This window comes from Eucyclogobius newberryi, unplaced genomic scaffold (genome assembly GCF_026437365.1).
Source record: "Eucyclogobius newberryi isolate DKJ021-1_F unplaced genomic scaffold, fEucNew1.0.hap1 SCAF_3, whole genome shotgun sequence".
In the NCBI taxonomy this organism is placed as follows: Eukaryota; Metazoa; Chordata; class Actinopteri; order Gobiiformes; family Gobiidae; genus Eucyclogobius; species Eucyclogobius newberryi.
Window position 1 is genome coordinate 5070513 of NW_027315945.1, and position 24278 is coordinate 5094790.

Sequence of the window (24278 nt, forward strand, 5' to 3'; positions counted from 1 at the left end):
CCCTAGTGGCTGGATATGAGATAGAAAATAGTAGCTTATCCCACATGACTCAGGCCTAGTATGTTCTTACTGTCGAGCTGTACAATTACACCGGGACATGGCGTTTCCTCTTCCATCACCAATAATAACATGTTCACTGTGTGTCAAGTCCTTTTTATTTACAATGTCATTCAAACGATATTTATATTATAAATATAAAAAAAATGTCTAAAAACAGGTTATATAATAACAAACAATGTATAGGCCATGTACAAATTAAATTATATTAACTATAGGTAGCTTTAAATTGACGTGATCTGACATAAACAAGACATAAGGGGTCAATCATGGGGAGCGTTCTGGAAGGATGGTCTATGGCGCCCTCTATAGGATTGTTAGCGTAACTGCAATGGAAGGACATAACAGTGGAGTTTGGGGGAGACACGAGGCATGAGTGAAGGTTTAGTGACATAATATGACAGGATAAACGCAGCTCAACAATAACACACACAACAAGGCAAAGGTAAACTATATACAATCACAAATGTACATATTGAACTCATTACATGAGAGCCATAAAGGGCTGCTACAATGAAGCACAGATACAACATTTGAACACAGGGAAATCACACTTCATAATATATACAAATTATACTATTACACACTTGGACATGATATAAACCACTCAGGGATAAACAAGTACAGAAAGAAGTGACCACACAACCAGTTCAGGTCATTTCAAGTGGCAAACTAGTTTAATCAATGACTCATCTATTGTGTTAATGGACCTAATTTCAATAAAATATAGTTATTGTGTTCAGTAAATAAAAGATTAAGATGTCATGTGTTTTTAAATCAAAATAAAATCATCTCATGATCCCAGCTCAGGCCTCACAAGCCCCACTTTTGGAACCCCTCTCCTGAGCTTGGTGCACCATGTCAGAATATGTGGATTTGAACATGGACACATTTGTGTGTTAGGGTGGACACACATCTGCCATGTGGGCAGGCTGTGTCCTTCCTCACTCATCTCCTTCTCACTTCGCACTGTCCGGTCTTATAAAGCCTACAAGCAAAAAAGCTAGAAAGACAAAGAACATTCTCAGAGCTGAGCCCATAGCGCACAGAGTCGACCTGAGGTGTACCATGGGACGACTAATACAGACTTTTGGTACAATAATGCTCACACTCTAGAGCCAGTTTTCAGAACAGGAAGTTTTATTAAACAGCAGATTAAAAAACAAACCGTTAGACTCAGCAGTGCAAACACAACTAGGATAAAAACACAAGACTTTCATATGTACAGAACATTCAGTCAGCTTCAGTCACCACACCGGCCTCGGCCCACACATGTACACACGCAGGACCGCAGGTACACGTGCAGGTACACGTGCAGGTACATGCAGGTACACAAGTGTGTACACGGGGGTGTACACACAGGCACATACGTGTATACTCCAGTGTTACAGAACTGAAGTATATGTGACTTTGTGCTTAGCCTCGACCAGTGCTATTCTACAGAACTCTGTAACAGCCTCAGACACATGAATGCAGTGTGCCAACACACACTTTATATTAGTAATTCAATTAACACTTATACAGCTATTGGGTACACATCCAAATAGAGTTCAGTCAAAGACAGCTCGAGATCAGAGCAGAAGGTTTGAACACGTCCTACAGGCTCCTGTACTTCCGTCTGCAAGTACACTCACTGTGGTACTCAGCTCCAGTGTGGTACTCCACATAGAGTACAGTATGGTTCACCTCAGAGTGGACCAGTCCGTGTCCCATGGGCGTGAGGCCCAGGAGCAGGCTGGTTGTCAGGCTGGTTGTCAGGACAGTGAGGCTGAGGGGCTGGAGCAGCAGCACAAACATAAGGAGTTGAACTGTCACAGTTTGGGGGCTTCACTCTGACTCCGCAGGCCTGTCTGAGGGAGGTAGGAGACATGAACTATTGTCACACAAAACAAGGCAATGTAGTGGGGCATGCTGCCCCCTCCCCCTTCTGCCCCCTGCACTCACTACACCAGCTCCTGGAGGCCACAGACCACACACTGAGCTCCTCCTGACAGGAGACACCAGGACCAGCTCCTGCTGTGTGTGGAGCAACTCTATAAAAGTCTTCTTTATAAAAGAAAGATGAGTTTACAGGTGGAGGGTGGTAGAGGCTCCTGTGCCTCAGCCCGAGTCTGAGTCACTGGTGTCAGATGAAGACGAGGCTGAAGAGGAGGACGATGAGTCTGAGCTGGAGCTGCTGCCGCTGAGACGGGCCGGCTGTGCCTGAGGCTCACCGCCAGCGCTCTTCTCCACTGCACACAACACAGAGGACATAGTGTAGACCAGACCTGGGCAAACTACGGCCCGCGGGCCACATATGGCCCGTTTATCTTTATAATCCGGCCCGCCAAACATGCAAAGTAATATAATGCTATATATATATATATATATATATATATATTCTTTTTTTTTCACACCAATGATCGCGGGCCGGCCCTCCGCTACTTGCCTGGATTCAAATATGGCCCTCGGAGGAAAATAATTGCCCACCCCTGGTGTAGAGTCTCCATGGATTTATAATGTGACCTGGATAAGACCTCCATCCAATTTCATCTCTGCTGACCACAAGAGGGCAGCACTGAATCGCCATTTCTCATGCGCAGTTCCAGTACCAACTGTGAAACTTGGAATTGCCAATCGGAGGCTAATCACCTTATTCTGCCCTGTCCACTTTTCCTTGTCAGCTGATTTGCACTTCTGTTGGTCGAATTCCATTCACTTAACTAAAGAACAATTAATCGAGTAAAAAAACTTTGATTATTATTTTATTGCCTCAATGATTCATTATATCTACACATTTAACTAAAACCGCATGAATCTGTGGCACGCGGAGAGCACGGAACGACTTGTGACAATTTCGTTTCACACAAGCAACAGAGTGTGTTTCATAATCACAGTCCTCTGTGCTCTTTCCTCTGTGCTCAGTCCTCTGTGCTCTTTCCTCTGTGCTCAGTCCTCTGTGCTCTTTCCTCTGTGCTCAGTCCTCTGTGCTCAGTCCTCTGTGCTCAGTCCTCTGTGCTCTTTCCTCTGTGCTCAGTCCTCTGTGCTCAGTCCTCTGTGCTCAGTCCTCTGTGCTCAGTCCTCTGTGCTCTTTCCTCTGTACTCTTTCCTCTGTGCTCAGTCCTCTGTGCTTTCCTCTGTGCTCAGTCCTGTGCTCAGTCCTCTGTGCTCTTTCCTCTGTGCTCAGTCCTCTGTGCTCAGTCCTCTGTGCTCAGTCCTCTGTGCTCAGTCCTCTGTGCTTTCCTCTGTGCTCAGTCCTCTGTGCTCAGTCCTCTGTGCTCTTTCCTCTGTACTCTTTCCTCTGTGCTCAGTCCTCTGTGCTTTCCTCTGTGCTCAGTCCTGTGCTCAGTCCTCTGTGCTCAGTCCTCTGTGCTCAGTCCTCTGTGCTCTTTCCTCTGTGCTCAGTCCTCTGTGCTCTTTCCTCTGTGCTCAGTCCTCTGTGCTCAGTCCTCTGTGCTCTTTCCTCTGTGCTCAGTCCTCTGTGCTCTTTCCTCTGTGCTCAGTCCTCTGTGCTCAGTCCTCTGTGCTCTTTCCTCTGTGCTCAGTCCTCTGTGCTCTTTCCTCTGTGCTCAGTCCTCTGTGCTCTTTCCTCTGTGCTCAGTCCTCTGTGCTCTTTCCTCTGTGCTCAGTCCTCTGTGCTCAGTCCTCTGTGCTCTTTCCTCTGTGCTCAGTACTCTGTGCTCTTTCCTCTGTGCTCTTTCCTCTGTGCTCTTTCCTCTGTGCTCTTTCACCCAACAAAACTCTGCGTCCCAGTCACACTTGTGAGTTTGAAATATGCAAGAGGCATCTAGCTGCAGACCTGCACCAGGGCGACCCTCACGGTGTAGAGAACAAACAGTAAACTAAATCATATAATATATATATAATATATAATAATAATAAAACACGTACACTTCTGTATAATCAAGACCTATTATCATTGCTATCATGTAAAAGTGTGTAACGGACCGGTCGTTCTGTGTGTGACACGCACGCACATCTTTTTCTTTTTATGCCAAGATGTGGAACTCCCTTCCGGAAGATCTACGTTTTGAAATGAGCCCTAATATTTTAAAGTCTAAATTAAAAACTAATCTTTTTAGCATTGACTATGTCTAATTTATTAATGAAGCCTGCGTAAGTTCACCTGGAAGACCTAACTTAAATCGGCGTCGGCCCCATGGCAGACATGGCACAGCAACCTCTCCCCAGCGCCATCATCGCACTCAAGGGGGCGTGGCCTGTCCGTCTGAGAGTCAGATCCCTCACTTCACCATGGACTCTTCCAGGTTTCTGCGCTTATCCCAAAGAGGTTATGCAGTTTTTCCCGGCCAAGAAGTAGGGTGAAAGGACAGGGGACGTCTGCATCATGGCCCCCGCACCTGCTCCTCATCCCCAATCAACGCTCTCAAGTGACTCCTCCCCGCTCCAATCAGCACCAGGCGGTCGCATTTAAGCGCTCAGGCAGATGGCTCGACCGCTCAAACCGTACTGCGACCCACCACCTCCCCAGCTCCTCCTCTGCATTCCCCTCATCCTCTACCTTCTCTCCACATCTACCACCACCAGTCTCCAGGCTCCGAGGGAGACATCTAATACAATTAGATTATGGAGTGCCCATGATCACTGTCTTCCACCGGGGTCTGAGCGCCAAATAACTCACGTAATAAAGCTGCTAAACAGAGTCTCTCCAGGGTGAAATACATGTGTGTAGTATGTATTCGTTGATTTTAAAGTAATCTTTTGTATTTACTGCAAATGTGTAAATTGTATGAATTTTCAATTCTATGTAAGGCACTTTGAGTTGTCTGTGTGCATGAAAAGTGCAATACAAATATTGACTTGACTAACCACAAGTTCCAAAATCCCCACGAATAACCGACCGTCGCCATAAATAATGGCGGTGATCGCTTAACCTTGAAATCCCTATAAATATATAGTATATCTACAATTCACCACAATACAGGAAATCAATTTCTTCTAAGTTTTCTGGGAGTCCAGGCTGAGAAATAGATTTTAAATGTAAGGGGCCAGGGGGCCCCCTATCTAAAAAAGTTAGGGGCCCCCCAGCAATTTCAGGGGCCCACAAGCGCGCGCGGCATCGCGGCGTCATAAGAACAAGATAAATGTGTTGTTTTAAACCTGGTTATTAGCATGTAAAACAATTTAAAGTACTTTTATCTGTTATTTGATATGAAGAGCACAAATACTGAATCATATAAACCAGAGATCATGATCTTTAATACTGTTTAATTTAATATAATAATGTTTCTTATATACAAAATAAATACTGTTTACAGCATTTGACACAAGGAGATCTTGTGGAATATATAAAATCACAGCCTACAAAATAAACTACTAACATATATACATTGCCCCGATGCTAACAACTCCAAAGGGGGGGCCCTTGGATACTTCCACATTGACTTTGTCCCAAACGTGCAAAATTACAGCTTTTATTGCAAACAACTTTAAAAAGACTGAATTGTGGACTGAGGAGAGATTGACGCTCGCCAACCTCGATATCACTTTTGGGGCAAAATTAGAGCGGGCATTTCCGAGTACAACCGAACGCAGCGGCCAATCAGATGCCCGCTTTCATCGACATTAGATCACGGACACAACTCGGCCAATGAGAAGCGAGAAGACTGCGAAGTGGCATGTTTGTCAAAACGAAACTTAAGCGATGGAAATGCCCCAAATATGAACAAATTACTAGTTAAATCTTGATTTTTTCGAGCAATTTCGATGTAGGGGCCCGGGGGGCCCCCTCCTAATTCAAACCCCGGGCCCGCTGGAGATTTGAGGGATTATGGGCCCCGGGCCCCCGTCTATTTCACAGCCTGGAGTCGACTCCCAGACCCACCAGATGTTCCTCTACCTCTAAACAAAAAACTTGAATGTTGAACCATGTCTTATGGATCAGTTTGTATTATATATTGAGATAAATGTTCAGACTATAGAAAATACAGATTGTTCTGGCCAATTTAAGCTATAAAATGTTTAGGAACATGAGTATCTCACAGTTGACACACGTTCTTGTCAGGAATTGGACTTTCTGGTCGGCATGTAAACTGGGACAAGGACAGAGCTTGTCCAAGACGTCAAAACCAAATGTTATTAAAAAAACGTCTTTTTCGTTTCCATGTAAACTGTTAGCATTTGCCTCTATTTGGCTTTGGCCTGTATTTTCCTCTGCAGTATTGGTAACTGTTCACATTTGCCTCTGCCACAGATGCACCACCTCTCCCAGCTTGGCCTTAATATGGTAAACTGCTGCATTGCTAACTCTATTCTTGGGAACAGCACTTATCATCATTGATCCCGCATGAGGTTAGAGCTTACAACGACGCCATGTTGTGCTGCATTTCACGTAGCATGAGGGTCAGCTGTTGTAAAATAATTTCCACTCCTCCGTCTGCACAGTGGGGGCCCGGCAAGTCTGCATCGCGGAGGGCGCTTATCTGTGTGTTATTTATCTCTGGGCGAGTCCCTTTACGTTAGATATGTTAGCTACGTTAGCTATATCAGCCACGTTATCATCATTAGCTTGTGGGAGAGTAAGCTTTCCGCCGTCAGCTTAGATGTTTTAGCTTGTTTTTTCTCCGTTTGTTCACCACTCACGGTGTCTTGCTCCTTGTTTTTTGGGGGTTCGTGGGTGAAACTGAGATTTTAAAGGTCCCATATCATGCTATTTATCATGCTATTTTTCCCATTTCGTAGTCTACCCTAAGGGTATATTTGATAATAATAAGTTTTGTACAACACCCATAACGTAAGAGTTATAAAATATCACCCATATCTTGGACCCCGCTCACAAACCCAGAAATGCAGATGGCTTAGTTTGAGATTCACTCCCACTCTCGCGAAGAGCGATCTGACTTCCCCGCCCACCCCGTGACGTAGCCTAGTGTGGAGACGATGGGGGTGTAGACAGAGACCGAGGCGTACGCTGGTACACAGCACATGACACGGCGGCACATGTCAGCGGCACATGTCAGCGGCATTAGTGTTGGAACAAAAGAAGTAGCGTAACTCACTCCGAGTGAGTTACCCAGGGCAGCCCCTGTTTGTTTGCTCATCCGAGGGAAAGGATAGAGACTGTTCTCTTGCTAAAGACTGCAGGAATCAATCAAAAGACCACTTTGGGCACATATATTAGGTACCAACAGCTCTGTAAGAAGGTTACAAGCTCTGAAAAGTTGAGTTTGCATGATAGGTCCTTTAAAGACAAATGTTGGCAGAGGGGTGCTGTAGTTTAGCCGTCTACATCTGAGCCATAACCAGAAGTTTGTATCAGACATTTCATGTAACACATGAGAATGGGAGGCAAGTACCTTTATTTTTGGAGGGCTTCTTGACAATGTTGAGCTGTCCGCTTACGTCCTGCAGCCTGCGCTCCAGCTCCTTCCTCTTCTCAAGAGTCAGCTCCTCTTTAGACTTCCCCAGGCTGGAGCTTTTCCCTTCCACAGACAGAAAAAAACATTTCAATAAATGTACAACAGCAGACAGAAATAGTAACCATGACACATTTCTATGAGGTGATTTGGTGGTACCCGTCTCGTGGGAGAGCTTGCGGGGCTTCTTCCTCAGGCAGGACAGCACATATCGCTCCAGCTCCTTGAGGGTGGAGGGCTTGAGCGTCTCAAAGTCAATCTCGATCTCCTCGGGGTTGGTGTCCCTCAGCGCAGGTTCTCTAGACTGGATGATGTGCACCACACGGCCCAGTTTCTCCCCAGGCAGCTTGTTGATGTCCAGGCTGAGCTGGCGCTTCTCGTCGTAGGTCATGGGCACCAGGTCCTCCTCTTCCTCAGAATCGTAGTGGGGCAGCACGGGGGAGGGCAGCACCGGGGAGTACTCCGGCTTCTTGGAAACACTTCTGTAAAACAGCAGAGAACATCGAGTGCAATGTTCCTCACAGGAATTACAATATGGGAATGATTTGTGATGCAGAGGAGATGCAGAGCAGGATATGATAGGAATGGTCCACCAGGAACCTAGACACTGGTGCTGGTGAAAACCAGAATGTGACTGACAGCTGCTGAGCCTATCATAACAGCAGGGCGGTGAAAGAAAGTTGTGCAGGTGAGCAAGCAGGGGGAGTCTTCCAGGCTGAAACTACACTTTAGCCTCACTGCACAAGCACACTTCAATTTAACTCTCCATTTCATAAGAGTAAAAAGCAGCCTATGCCTTGACAGTAAGTGCATATATAATCTGCATTAGTTTGTTCCAGGTCACATGGTGAAGGAGGACAGTAAAACTATACATGGGTCCGAAGTGACGTCACACACTCGTTACTACTGCCATCTTGAGGATGAAAGCTGTATGCTCAGTGTGGGGCAGTGCTAACAAAAAGTCTCAAAACAAAGGATTCCCCAAAGGAAACATGTGATATGGAGTGTAGGCTTTGGAAGAAGACAATTTATTATTTGATGTGTTAAAAGTACCAGAGGTCTCGCTACGTACATTCAGGGATGGCGCCCCTGCATGATAAATCAAAATGGCCCGCCATCCGTTTTGATATAGGGGGAAATAAACCATCCCTAAAACCCACGGCGAGCGTCCGAAGTCCGTGGCGAGCGTCCGCGGCGAGCGGTGCTGCGGACCGCGCGGGGAGCCCTGGCGCGCCAATGGCCAGCGCAGAAACGTTTTGGCAGACGTGGCACAGCAACCAATCAGAAATTACGCTCTAGTGACGTGCTACGCACGACCTGGAAAAGGCCCAAAACAAACCACCTGAGCAGCGCGGAGGATGGGTGGCAGCTGCAAATTATTGTGAGACTTGTAGTTCTGGCGTCAAAAACTGTGTATCTATCAGAAATGAATAAATATAAATTACAAATGTTTGACAGGTGAGATTAAATGCTTGTGGGGCCAAACATGCGGCCCACGGGTCGCATATGGAGTAAAATTGTCCTCTGGGCTAAAGGCTAACTAACTTCAGATTTTTGACGTTTTGATTTTGTAAGAATCTACTTTTACATGTTACTGGTGAGGAGCAGCTACATTAATAAAATTACATAAATATCATGAAATAAATATGTTTTATGCTTGAATATGGGGATTGGCTTCACCGTTCTTTGACACATCCTGAAGCATCAGCCAAGTGTAAGTGTTTGAGCAAAGGGCAGAGAGAGACCCCGCAGGGGTCCATGTACCTGTCAGCATTAACCCTTTAATCCAGTGCTGAGCAGTACTCACTTGGTCCTGCTCTTCTTGGGTTGGCTCCTGTGGCTTTGGGGGCCCCTCACAGACCTGCTCTTCTTGCTAGGCAGTTTCCACTCCTCAGAGCCAGCTCTGCTGCGGCTCCCACGGCCCCGCTTGGCTTTCTTCTTCTTCTTCTTGTCCCGCTTCTCCTTCTTCTCCCGTCTCCTCTTGGGTTTGACCACAGGCCCCTGGGACAGAGCAGCAAGCTGCTCATGCACCGCCCTCAGCTGGGAACCAAACAGAGGAGATGGACATAGTGGACACTTCCATATCTCTGGTAAACTGTTGTCTGTGCAAACTGTCCATGTCAATCAATAACATTTGATTTGGAGAGAAAAATTTGCCCAATAGAACTGGAACACAGATTCCCCATGTTTAGTCCTGACTCTGGCACCAGCAGGAGGCCGGTCCATGTTTAGTCCTGACTCTGGCACCAGCAGGAGGCGGGTCCATGTTTAGTCCTGACTCTGGCACCAGCAGGAGGCCGGTCCATGTTTAGTCCTGACTCTGGCACCAGCAGGAGGCCGGTCCATGTTCAGTCCTGACTCTGGCACCAGCAGGAGGCCGGTCCATGTTTAGTCCTGACTCTGGCACCAGCAGGAGGCCGGTCCATGTTTAGTCCTGACTGGCACCAGCAGGAGGCCGCGCCATGTTTAGTCCTGACTCTGGCACCAGCAGGAGGGCGGTCCCTGAGGTCCTCAGAGTCCGAGATGGTTCATACGACACACACAAGTCTGAGATGTACTTTGGTGCTAGGCCATGGAGAGACTTGTACACAAGCAGAGCTGCTTTAAAGTCTCTTCTCTGAGCCACAGGGGGCAGTGCAGAGACCTGAGAACAGGACTAATGTGATGGTACTTCCTGGTTCTAGTCAGGACCCGAGCAGCAGCGTTCTGGATGTACTGCAGCTGTTTTACAGCTCGTTTGGACAGACCAGTGAGCGGCCGTTACAGTCTAATCTACTGGAGTCAAGTCTGTGAAAATGATCCCACATTTTACTTACTAAGAGGTCTCAAAGTAATTTGATTTCTTTATGAATGTTCATGTCTGCGATTTTAATCCATTGAAGCTCATATTGATTCAAAATGTTTCTATTCCCCAGTTTGGGTCCTGATTTTAACTAAATTAATACTATTAATTCCCCACAGATGATACTCCAATCCAATATTGTTTCTACAGTTCAAAAGTTAAAAATAAATCCTGGACGTGCCTGTAAGTACAGCTTTGTTGTCATGACAACAGAAAACTAGTCAACATGGAGTCTCTTTGAGGATGTTATGGTGCTTTCAGTGTAAAGTTTAGATCGAGGGGCTGTGTCAGTGTAAGTGGGCTATAAGAGACAAGCTATTGTTTCATAAGAAATAAGATTGTCGCAACAATATGGTAAGAACCACAGCTCACAAACATAAAATAGAAGAAATGCTAACAACATGCTAATTAATTAAAAGGTTCATTTTATATTAGGCCCGAAAAAAAATGGTGTGTAACAACAGCTTTTGGATTTGCTCTCACAATTTGACATTCTCAAAACGTACGGTCAGTAAATATGAGATAAAATGTTTAAAGTTGGGTTTTCATTATTTTGAAATCCAGCTCGGTCGGGTTACCGGAAACACACACATTTTTCTTCTTGGCCTTAGTGTTTATAACTCCATTTACCATTTATGGAATAAACAAGAGAATTTGTAACATTTCTCATGCTGTGCAAATGCTCATGAAAAACACAGACTTTGTTGGATCATTTCAGTTCAAGAGGTCACAACGTGAAACTAATCCTTTGTGAACAGGGCTTTTATCTTACACTGTGACAACGTGGGACAATGTCTCTGTGAACATGCACCAAATGCACTGATAGTGAAAATGTGATTTGTTTTTTGCCTTTAAAAAGCCCCGGATGGACTGCATGTAACCAGCTCTGTAGTTGTGGCTAAAGATGGTGGATAGGAATGATCTGCAGTAAAAGCTCCAGTGCCATGTACCTGCGTGCAGACTTGGTCCTGCAGCTGTGCCAGGCGCTGGGCTCTCTCCTCCTCACTGTCCTCACTGGGGCTGCTCTCGCTCTCCTCAGTCTCTGTGCTGGGCTCGCTCTCGGAGGACGAGGACGACGAAGAGGAGGACGAGGACGACGAAGAGGAGGGAGGGGCGCTCAGAGAGGTGGCTGTGGACTCCAGTGCTGGTTCATCTGGGATCTTAGCAAAGCCGAACTCAAACACGTCCTAAAAGCACACAGTTCAGAGGTCAGGAGGCGCTGGACTGGAGCTCAAATACTTTCTGTACCAATGAAAGATCTGAGGATGACAGAAAGTCATCCTCAAAGGTAGAGGGCGACCAATCATGAACCATGGCAATTATAGGTCAATAAGCAGGCTTGAATGGTCAGTTCCATATATACACCTGTAGTTTGCGAGCCATGTTCACCACATCGTGTCCGGGTGGGTTGTACTTGTAGCAGTTGGAGAACATGAGTCTGACGTCACTTGCAAACTGCTGAGCGTCTCTGTACTCGCGGCACTCCATCTTCCTCTGGACACATGTCAAAGAAGGAATGAACACATGTACATGAGGAGTTTGATTCACTGCCAAAAGGGGACAAAAACAAAATACTAATTCATTCATATAATTGTTAACCGCCGGAGAATTTTCAAGAAAGTGCAATATTTAACTGTATAGTTCAGTAAGTGTGTACATCCACGCAGTAGCACACACAAGCTTGTGTGCTACTAAAAATATCAGTGGGTCGCGTCTGTGCAAGTAAAAAATGCAGAGGTTTTGTGGACAAAGGGCACGAGTGAAAAAGTTATGTGTTTTCTGCCCCAATAACACGTCTCTGCTGCATCACATTCTGATGGAGCTCCTGCATCTCACAGACAGCAACATTTCCTCTACACTTTCAGTCGCGCTTCCAACGAGGAGCGAGGATTCTGCAGTAAACATATTATTAAAGTCAGTCAATTATACAGAATTAGACGAAGCACGGGCTGTGATGTTGTTATCTATAAGAAGCTGCGGATTCACCGAATCGGGAAAGATGCCTAATGGCATTTTTAAATCTCTGCACTCTGGAATCTAGAAGGGCTGTGCTCAATTTATCAATATTGCGTGACGAACCTTTTGGCAATACGTGTATTGATACAGAAATGCATATTGTGATACTTTTAAACAACATAAAATAACATAAAGTCATTATTTAATGCCAGATTTCTACACTTCTTAATGCAGGGGTCTTGCTACGTACATTCGGGGATGGCAGCCCCTGAATACCCGGAAAAAGGCCCAAAACAAGCCCTGCAACGATAAACAAAAATTAAAGCAAATTAAAGCCGCGGGGCGGCGTTGATGGCTCTCGCCACCCGCGCGACCGCCTTTCCGTGCGACCGCCCCACTTGTCCAGAGGACGTACACCAATTTGAGGCCAGTGAGCGTAACGTTATGGCAAAGCCATAACAATTATGACATGGGTCTCATTGACTTTTTTGATGGGGATGCCAAAATTGAGTTTTGTGTCAAATTTCGGAAAACTAAACATTTAACCTCCATATAAAATCTGTAGGAGGCGCTGTGGCGCCAAATAAATTTATTTCACTTCAAGTAGGTTTAGGGCAAAGAGTTTAACAACTGATTCTAATTTGACGCAATTCTTTATCTGCGCAAACGGCAGAAATTTTAAATATGGGAGATTTATGAAATTCTAGCTACAGTTTGCGGCTTCGCCGCACAGAGACCGTGAGAGGTATCAATGTAATTTGGATAACTTTTGATGTCCCACTCCTCAGTAGCATTTTCACCAAATTTCAGCTTTTTAGGGCCAACGCCCTGGGAGGAGTTTGTAAAAGTACGACGTTTGGAAAAACTCCGAAGTCATGTTTAGCCATTTTTGAACCAATATGGCCGACATTTGGTTGGGCGGACGGCGTTGCCGTAATAATATTTTTTTTATTTCTCTTGTCACCATCTACCTCTGCGCCAAATTTCATGATTCTACGATAAGATTTTTTTTGGGTAATTTTCTATCTTAATGCATTTTTGGTACATTTGAGGGCGCTGACGCGCCAATTTTTTAAATTTTAGAAAAGGGAGAAAGGAAGCCAGAATGTAAGGAGGCACGATTTTTAGAGGTGTGTACATTTTTGTGACTTTTCGTCAATGTTCACTGGGTGAAAAATAGGGGGGTTTGTCCCGAGAAGAAGAAGAAGAAGAAGAAGAAGAAGATGAAGAAGAAGAAGAAGAAGAAGAAGAAGAAGAAGAAGAAGAAGAAGAAGAAGAAGAAGAAGAAGAAGAAGAATATATGCATTACATGCTTATATGCACGGAACATGCAAGAGATGGGGAACGTATTCGTGAGCTACTTAGCGCAAATGAGTGCTTTATATGGGGATGACGACCGCGAATGTAAAGTGCTCGTTTAGTGCGAACTTTTGCACGGGCTTCGCCCGTTTACAACGGTAATGTTCCATTTTCCTACAACTAATTAGTATTCACGGGGCGTGCATGAGTGGAGGAGTGCGTTAGTGAGTGTTTGGAAGTGGGAGAGCGCTTCGCGCTCGATTTCGTGCGCACTTTCGCAGCCGTGCTTTGCACGGCCTTACAAGACTAATAGGCCTCTCGCCAGCTTGTGGCGCTCGGGGCTAATAATAAGGAACCATGGCAAGAACAAAGACTCGTTCCATTCCATGGAATGGCTCGAGCCAATAAAGATATTCACTAAACTCTGCTCACCTTAAAGCAGGGGGCCCCAACCTTTTTTGCACCACGGACCGGAATAATGTGGGTTTTGTTTTCACGGACCGGTGTGCCAGTTTATGCGCGAAAGTGGGCGGGGCTTGGGCTTCCATTCGATTCAGCTCTGTAGGCGAAATGTTCTCAAAAGATGCGTTTGTACATTATTAAGTGTTCTATTCCAAAAGATCCAAATTGGAGTAACATAAGGTACAGTTCCACGTGTCCTCACTGTTCTTCTGACTGGTGGAAGCTCATCACATAAATATAGCAGTCAGCGGAGTTGTTCCCTCAAATACGTTTAAGATCACCGTCATTTTCAATCTCCAACAGCTGATCCTCTTGTTGCACATGCTCGATTCGCCCGCTCACGAATGGGTCGTGGATCCATTCACGTGCAGTTCATGGATCTTTTGCGCGCGGGAAGTAGCGCTCAGACTCTTGTAGAAGTAAAAACAGGTGATCGCATACCAGTTGCAGAATTCTGGCCCAGGAGACGTATCCTCCAAAATCCCAGCTGACTCCTTGTCTGCTCCTCGTCTGCTCCTCGTCTGCTCCTCACTTGGCCTTTTCCCCTTTGCAAAAACGCTCTCCAAAGACTTTTGTTTTTCACTCATTTTCACTGACTTTTGGGCAGCGTGTTTGATGCGACGCATCCGCGATGACGTGTCATGTATAATGCACGTATCAGTTGTTCTCACGCAGGACAAGAGCAGAGATATAATAATATACTTGCCATTATAATTAATGGATTTCATTGGCAATTTCCTATAAGGCTTTTCATGATATATCCACAGACGAGCTCATTAGTGTCATGAGTGACAGGCCAAAGTTACGTCGGAGAAGATGCTGTCACTGAGAGATTATTTCCAATTTTTGTACGGCCCGGTAGCAAACGCGTTGCGGACCGATACCGGTCCCCGGCCCGGTGTTTGGGGACCCCTGCCCTAAAGTATTTGACTCTGATCTTCTATGATCCTGACTATGAGGCCTGTGTCCAATGGATGAAAAGGCCAAGAAGAGTTGATGTGTCTAAATGATTTCATCATTATATTACTTGCTAAAGCTGTACACATTTTCATAACATACCAAAATTGTGAATAAAATTGTGTATTATGATACAGTGCTCAGTGGTAATACATTTAAATGACTATGTTTATTTATCATTTCCATGATGTCTTGATGGTGGATAGGCCTATATTAGTTTATGGTGCATGTACCTTTGGAAATATTGAAGGTACATTAAACCATCCTTGGAGGAAAATGCGCCCCATATGAGGCATATTTACCATCCCTTTAAAACATTCTGGGGAGAGCGCTGTAATAGGGCTGCAACGATTTGAGTAAATCGAGTAATTAGATTACAAAAAAGCTTTGATTATTATTTTATTGCCTCAATGATTCATTTAGTTTACATATTTAATGAAAAACACGTGAATCTGTGGTGCGCGGAGTGCACGGAACGACTTGTGGCGCTTTTGTTTCACATGGAGCTAAAGCACAACAGAGGAGAGAGCGGCGTGTTTTAAACTCAGAAGTGCGACCGGGAAGAGTGTGGTTGTGTGAAAGAGCCTGATGTCCCGAGCTGCAACTCTAACCACCGCAACTAGCTCCACGTGCCGCCCACCCCAGTCGAAAATGTGACTTCATCATAGGACACTTGAATTCTGATATTGAGGACAGTGTGAACATGAAATTTCAATACATTTGTTATTCTACTAAATCAAAACATAATTTTAGTAAACTTTTAATACTGGTTTAAAGGGATATCCATGTATCAGGACTCGTATTGTGTCAAGTTCCAAGTATTGGGATTTGTATTGTGAGGTAATAGGAAATACTCTGGAACTAGGTTCAAAAAGTGTTGCTTTCAGAGACCTGAAACATCTGATGACACGTTAAAATAAAATATGTCTGCAGGTCCACCTCGGCTCTGCACCACGTGGACAGGGCCTTAAACTCTTGTGTTCTTCTCTCCTCGTGCCCTGTTGCTCCTCAGGCCCGTGTGGCGTACACAAGCCAGAGGAAAGGTGTATATTTACCTTGATGGTGCTGAGGTCCATGGGGCACTTGATGATGTCGTGGTAGTCGTGCAGCTGCAGGGCCACAGCGTCCACGGGGCTGTAGAAGGGCCAGGCGTACAGAGCGTGCTTCTTGCACAGCATCTCCTTAAGCAACCCGCTGCAGTAGCGTAGTTGTGTGCTCAGTTTGCCCCTCCTGGAGGCCTGGGGCTGGATGGAGTCAGGCAGGTCCTTTTTGGGGGGCTTAATGGGGCGCCCGCTGCCCACTCTGCGCCCCGGGCTCCCCAGCATAGACTGGATCAGAACTGGAGTGTCCAGGACCTCCAGGTGGGAGAAGGAGTGCAGAGCCCCCTCACGTCCCCGGTGCCCACCCTTCCCCAGGCCCACCATGTGCGGCTCCGGGGCCATGCTCACAGACAGGCCCATAGTGGAGGGCGTGGTGGTGTCCGCCTTACGCTTCACACCCTTCTTCTGCAAAGGTCAAAGGTTAGACAGAACCTGTGGAGCAGTTGTATACTTTGACAGTATGTGACGTACCTTTGTGGTGGGCTGTGGCTGAGGCATGCTCAGAATGGGGGTTGGGGGCAGGATTTTGGGGAGCACTGTGGTAGGAGAGCAGGCCAACATGGAGTCCCCAGTGTCTGACGAAGAGGGAGAGTAGGCCGACTGCGAGACCGCAGGAACCTGCTGAGCTCTGCTGGCTGACAACACATTACACTGTCATTCTTTAAACAAACACATGTTGAACCTTAATATCAGGGATTCTAACGATTGGGGAATCCGGTCTTTTTTTGGAGATTGTTTTTGATCTGGGAAATATGGGGGACCACACTCCAAATGCACTGCTGGATCCCCAGCAGTGCATTTACTCAAGTACATTATTACAGATACCACATTGACTGTATGTGAACTGCAGCAGGGTACAGCAAAGACTGTATTTCTTGTGAAGACTAAGGGTTTTTGGTGTTGAACAAAGAGTAATGATCATATTCTCTCATGCGGTGACTGAAAGCATTATAAGATATGGTATGTGTGGGTGGTTTGGTCATTTGTTGATCAAAACAAAATCAGAATGGACTAGTGTTTATAGCACTTAAAGTCACAGAAGTGAAAGAACATCCATGATCACAGCAGATGTTTGAGGAGACACTCGCCCAGTATGAGCTGCTCCCACCCCGGACGCCGCTGTAGGGTTCCAATAACAAACAAGAAAAGAGACCTGAAAAGGTTTTCTGTTTCATGTTTTTCTCCGTGTGGTCGCCTGTGTAGACAAATTTCCTGTGGAACCATAAATTAATCTTGATCTTGAGCTTACCATTGGCACGACGACCTCTTCCACGGCTGCTTCTGCTGCGAGGTGCAGGAGTAGGAAGCTCGATCTCCTCCTGAGGCATGTCAGCAACCTTCTGGAGGAAGAGTTTCTCCAGGGACTGGGCCATCAGTACAATGTCATCCGTAGGCTACCACACAAATCAGTGTAAACAAGTTGCCTGACCAGCCGTTCCCAACACGTTTTGACAGACTTACTTAACAAAATCATGTGGGTCTGGGGCTCGACCGTTAAATTTCAATTTCTAGGGCGGAGTTTAGAGCAGAGACAGAACCAATCACATAAACCTAGAAGTGACGCAAAAAAACGCGACACGCTTAACCGGATATTACGTAGCCCGTGTCAACAAGGCGTGTTCCGCGTTATCCGTCCTGAACGCAGAAAATGTCTCCTGAATCGGGATGACGCCCTTCGTATAACCGCATCTAACGCACGTTCATCACGGCGAGTAGAGCGGACTTTCCTGATCAAACCGAAGCGAGAGCAGAAGTAAACACTCGGTCACGAGGAGCCGGGTCACGAGCCGGGTCCGCCATCTTGAATGTTTTGGAACGAGGGTGAAGAGCAACTTCCGTATCTCAGTGTGACGTGTTAAAACCTGCTGGGATTGGATCAGACGATTATAGTCCGACGACTTCATCGGGTCGGACTCGGGTTCCAGACCCTTCCGCATTTGAACAGAATGTGGCAGGGGCTGGCGGGTCAGGCAAGGGAACAAGAGCACCACTGCTGCTTAAAGCCAGGTGTCCTCTGTACCATTTTTGTCCTCTTAAAAGATATTTGGAAGATATATGTCACACTAACGAGGAACTTAAATCTTAAGACAGCACACATTCAAACTGTTCACAAGACCATAGATAGTCTGAGTGAATATCAGGCTCCAGGCTCTGTGTGGTTAAGTCTATGTGCTGCATGCTAACAGTGATTATGTGCTGAGATTGGTCACATGTTGACAGAGATTGATTGTAGACGCAGTGAGAGGAGGGGTCACTCTGCCTCCAAGAGTACAATATAACAGATGCAGCTCATCTTTGATCGTACAACCATAGGGTCGGTCCAAAGTCTCACTGAGACACTCTGGTCCTGTCGCTTTAAGCCAATTTAGTTTGAATTTGGATTAAGTTTACGTTTAGATGGAGGAAACTCACGAGTTTTCTGTAACTGAAAAGAAGTGAAGTTTAGTTGAGTGTAAATCCCACACTGCTCTGGACCAGGGTCACATCTGGTTTAGATTTGTGACACGCTCTAACCTCACTTATTTCAAAGAATGTATTTATTTAAGAAGATATGCAGTTTACATGTGTCATACAAGTCACACATTTGAATCCATTTGCAGCTCATTTATATGAATCCTATTGAAAGAATGCATCATAATTATGATTTGATTTCATCATTTGATTATTATCAATATCACAAATTAAATTGAGCCCCGCCCTCTTCCCCTCTAGCCTGACTCCTATTGGCTGATCCGTGCTTCAGCAGCTGCAGCATCAGTGGCTCTGGATTTCACTCAGACCAAGAACGTTTAAATCCAGCACTCAGTTTGCATTAGGTTTGGTTTTGTCAACTCAGAAGTGACTCCAAAACTCAAGTTTAATTGGATTAAAGAAACAGGCCTTCTATGACCCACGATTTTGAGAGTTTCTCCACAATCAGTTCATGCAGTGAACACCAAGGTCAAGGTGCAGTAAGTGAGCGGAAAACAGACCTTGTTGTAGATGTAGCAGTTGGTGAACATGGTGCTGAAGTCCTGGATGCACTCGCTGGCCTCATGGTAGTAGTTATTCTCCAGTCGTTTCTTGATGGTGCCCATATCCATGGGCTGTTTGATTATTGTATGATAATCCTAGAAACAAAAAACAAAACAATGTCATGTTTGACCTTGAAATATTGGCATAGTTTTAATTTAACTAATTTAGATAACATGTATTTAATACAGCTAAAATAAAAGGTTGTTAAAATCTAAAATGTTTGAACTTTTTGTAACTTAATGAGTCTAATCACATACAGGTATATAGATATAAATCGTCAGCTTCAACATTTGTTCATTTATCTTTTGAATACATCAAGGCAAAATACATTGTTATGAATATGAAAATCTGGCTCATGTCCCCCACCGTATGACATCATCACATTCCAACAGCCGTAAACAACCAATAGGTCGTGAGTGGGATTAGGAAGGAGAAGAGAGTTCTGAGTGTGTGATCAGACCCCGAGTCTGAGGAGGAGAGACCATCGCTACGGTTACAGGAGGAGGCGGAGCAACACGAGGATGACACACGGACTGGAGCGGTTCAGAGAGACTAGGATCTGAGGACTCATCTAAATAAAACAGTGTGAAGGCTAATGTTACTCAAAAAAAGAATAATCATATTAAAGCTTACCTAAATATAGTGTTAAATAAATGATAGCCCTATCAAACGTGGGGGGATCAATGATAAGTGAAGCTTTCCTACTGTGAAGCATGAGGGTGGAAACGTCCTGCTTTGGGGTGCTTTTCTGCACAGGGACAGGACGTGTATAAGGAGAATGAATGGGGCCATGTATTTTAGGCAACAACCTTCTTCCCTCAGTCAGAGCATTGAAGATGGGTCATGGCTGGGCTGAGCATATCAAGGTTCTGGAGTGGCCTAGCTTAGCGACAGCCCCGAAACCTGACGGAGAAGATCTGTGTGACAGAGTGGGCCAAAGTCCCTGCTGCAGTGTGAGCAAACCTGGTCAAGAACTACAGGAGACGCTTGACCTCTGTAACTGTAAACAAAGGCTTCTGTAACAAATATTAACACTGATTTTCTCAAGTGTTCAAATACCTATTTTCAGCAATAACATACAAATACATTATTTAAAAATCATACAAAGTGATATTCAGATATTTGTTTTTAGGCTGTCTCTCTCAGTAGAAATGCACCTCCGATGAACATTTCAGACATCTATATGATGGGGAACATCGCAGGGGGCTCAAATACTTATTTTACTCACTACAAGTGAAACATCATTTCACAAAAGCTTCACTAAGTGGTGTCATTATTCCACTCCAAAGGCGTGATCGTTGTCAGTTAAAAGGACTTTAAGCCATAAGACAAGGGAACCAACCTCTAACAAACAACACTTTTTATTTCCATTTTGGATATTTCTTTTAATAAAAGTAAATCACTCATAGATTTACAAAGGCCCACCATCTGAGATGAACGCAGCCTAATCAGCAACCAGACCAAACATTAGTATTGTGACTGGAAAAGACAAGAGACCAAGTATTCAAATATGAATTATTTCTATCCAAGCCATTCTGAAGAAAAAGCCCCACATACTGGCAGATTAAGCCTGTAGGCGTCCACCGGCTCGCGGAAGGGCCAGGCGAACTGATGCTTCCACAGGAACTTGAGCAGCACGTGGTGGAGGTACTGGAGCTGGTTGGTGAGGCGGCCTCCACAGCTCGGGTCCTTAACAGGGGGCTGGGGTGGGACGGGCGGGGTCTGTGGAGTAGACAGGGGCAGGAAGGGCCTTTCGAAGTCCTCGTAGAGCAGAGAAGGCTTCCGGATCCGCTTGCTGCACTGCTCCATCCCGTCGGCAGCCAGCCCCAAGGGAACACTGAAAACACAGCAACATTTTAAGGAGCTGTACCTGATTATAAAAGCATTAAAAACGCAAAAAAAACAGAACTAGTTCATTTTAAACTCTTTGCATTCATGTAAATTGTATTCATTTACCAAATGCATCCTGAGCATCCAAATTATTTGCGGCAAAGAAGCACTTTTCACAACTTTCAGAAGCCAGAGCAAAGTTTACAGTCACAGTAAAAATAATACGTAATCATTTTGCACCTTGTATGTTAACAGAACACTCATTTTCACTGCTTTTACAATATATGTGACATCTGTATAATCTGGTACAGACCCTTTTAGAAGGGTCCCCTCTTGCTATATTTTTGGATGTGAAAAGAAAAACAGAGGTAACTACCTAAGTATACTGCCCTCTGCTGGTAAAAGTTGGGTAAGTGAAGCAATTAAAGTGGGACCAGCAGCAAACACCTTATTCCCCCTGACCAATGGGCAGTGAAGGATTAAAAGGGGAGTGACAGGACCAATGACTCCACCCCTGTGTCCCTCATGACATTTGTGATGTCACAGGCCTCCTAAAATGCAGTCTAATCAAAATTGGGGTCTTTTAAAAACTTTAGATCACAAACCTGCGAATTAACCAAGTATGCACTGACATTGTAAAAAAATAAATAAAAAAGGCATTAAAGCAAATTAGATTAGCCTTTAGTCACACTTTAAAATAAGGTTCAAAAGGTCAGTTGCTGGCGTGACTAAAGTGCTTCCAAGTGAAGCTCCAGAAAAAATCAGTTAAAAAACAGGTGCATCGTGTTTGCATAAAGGGACCGATCACAAAGATTCATCTACAAACCTTCATGTTACTGCAGTATTAGTGTATAATAATATAGCAGTTTATGTTAATTGCAATTACCTAATTTGGAATTCATCCTCATTACTTCGAAATAGGCTGCAACGCTTAATCAACCAATTGTGACTATTCAACCTTTTTTTTTTAATCATAGTTGTATTTTGATTAAGCACATATGAAGAGGCCAAAGACAAAGACAGTTTCACAATTTCACTATTAATACATTTTATTTGCAGTCTTCAGTCCACATATTTCAAAATGTTCTCAATAGTTTGACTAAATAAATAGCGGTTAGTTGCAGCCTTACTCCGAAATAGTATGCACGTACATTATGCATATACAAATGCATTGTTATGTTATTAACAAAGAATTACTCAAGTACAATGACTTCTGCAGTGTCTGCTGTCAGTCACTGCACATCACGTGGTTCAGGGCCCCACCCTCCGGCTTGTAAACAACACTAGAAGACAGATTTTTAAAAAGGGTTTACTATGTACAGGGTTTTCATCTGATCAGTCAGAGATGCGCTCTGACCACAGCTTCACAAACAAGGATTATAGCCTCTAAGAGACATTATTATCTATGGAACAGGCGCAGGACAAAGCAGGTATTACCACTGACCAGCTTAAGTTAAGTGTCTATTTGACAGATGTCATCACCTGCGATAATGAATGAATGAATGCGCACACACATACAGAAGAAACACACACACACACGAAACACACAGAAGAAACACACAGACCACACACACAGAAGAAACACACAGACCACACACACACAGAAGAAACACACAGACCACACACACACAGAAGAAACACACAGAAGAAACACACACAACCACAGAACACAACACACAGAACACAACACACAGAAGAAACACACAGAAGAAACACACAGAAGAAACACACAGAAGAAACACACAGACCACACACACACAGAAGAAACACACAGACCACACACACACAGAAGAAACACACAGAAGAAACACACAGAAGAAACACACAGAAGAAACACACACACAACCACAGAACACACACACACAACCACACACACAACCACACACAACCACACACACACACACACACACACACACACACACCCTTCTGTGCACAGCTCAAATGCAGCGTGCCAAACTCTTTGTTTTATTTTTGTTAACTAATTAGCTGTAATACTCGTGTTCACGTTATAAACTCACAAAGCCTCCCTCTTGCTAACAGAATAGCCAAAAATGTCAAATGCAAACATGATGCAAAAAAGCCAAACCGAGCTAGCTTAACGTTAACGCATCCACAGAGCTCCAGAGCGGGCGTTAGCAGCGGTCGGTCCTGGCTCTCTCTCCCCGGAATAAAGGTCCGCAGAGACGGGTTGGGGGTGTCCCCGGGCCACCCTTACGTGTTGTGGGGCTGCTTGACAGGCGGCTCCATCCCAGGCGCAGCGGGGAAAACTCTGGTATGTCAGCCCCAGCTCCTCCGCACTCCCCCCTGAGCGCCGCTGCCCAAATGGCGCCCAATCAACTTCCGCTTTGCACTGTTTATACCAGTCACGTGGCGTTGTTGCGTATTTCCTGTCGCGTTGTCACGTGACGGCTGTTCGTCTTGTTTTCTTGGTTCCATACACCATGCTCCAACCACGTGACCATTTGTTGTGCTAATTATATGCATATAAATAATGTGAAGAGTGATATTTTACAGTTCTAATTTGCATTTTTAAGTTTACTTAATTAACAAAGACTTGTTCCATTCTTTGTTCTTGCCATGTTTCTTATTCTTATTCTTCTTGCATGGTCATTTTGCCACAACTCGGGCATTTTTGACCCTCTAACATTGATGAATGTCACACATAGACGCGATCGGCTCGGCCCGAACTCTAATAAAATGGAGGTTGTGAGAACGCCCGTCGCAACAGTGCTGACTAGTTCAAAAAAGAAAAATCATGAAACGCTTAATCTTTGGCCTAGGCACATGAAACTTGGAACAGTGATAGAGCTACCTTTGACCTCTGACCTTTGACGAGTAAAACACACCTGGCAGCATCACTCTATGATAAACAGGAAGTCAGCCATTTCGAATCAAAGTGGCACCGCCACGTTTGACTTGCCCTCAAAAAAGGCTTAATTTCCTGTTTTTTCAAGGACAAGTCTATTCAACAAGTCTAAGTCACTATTGGAAATGATCTGCGGAGCTCATATTTCACTCACTAATGCCTTTTTATGTCTGATTGGAAATAAATACCATGTAACAAATTTACTCTATAGCGCCCCCTACCAATTGTGTGAAAAACTCAACATTGTCTGATTTGTTTGAAACTCATGGATTATATTCTCCTCGAGACGTCATGAAAAAAGTGCATTGCAGATATTGTGTATTTTCACAATTGGCCAGCAGAGGCGCAATGAATGCCTTCACTTGCTCTTCTGCTTTTATTTTGATGGGACATTTCCTCTCGTGCCGCGGGCTTTGCATTAGCTTTAGAGTTAGTGTTAGCATTAGCGGCGGGTCTCTGTTGCTAGGTGTGGTATATTGCACTAGAGAATTGTATGTGCTATATTCTGCTCCTCTTAATGTGAATGTGTTATTGTGTGC

At 44.8% G+C, this 24278-nt stretch overlaps 2 protein-coding genes across 2 annotated transcripts in view; one reads left to right on the forward strand and one right to left on the reverse strand.

Moving 5' to 3' along the window:
* LOC140374501 (vitelline membrane outer layer protein 1 homolog) overlaps positions 1-24278 on the forward strand; it is a 321142-nt gene that overhangs the window by 7396 nt on the left and 289468 nt on the right. The gene's annotated exons all lie outside the window — the stretch shown is intronic.
* On the reverse strand, positions 1435-23205 carry brd2b (bromodomain containing 2b). Its single transcript, XM_072461424.1, has 12 exons — positions 23089-23205; positions 20601-20880; positions 19001-19138; positions 17278-17422; positions 16500-16663; positions 15984-16433; positions 11620-11748; positions 11205-11441; positions 9220-9452; positions 7572-7894; positions 7353-7478; positions 1435-2288 (listed from the first exon to the last, which is right to left on the reverse strand). Exons 1-12 carry the CDS (start codon positions 23118-23120, stop codon positions 2158-2160), a joined length of 2388 nt encoding a protein of 795 aa, XP_072317525.1. The 5' UTR covers positions 23121-23205; the 3' UTR covers positions 1435-2157.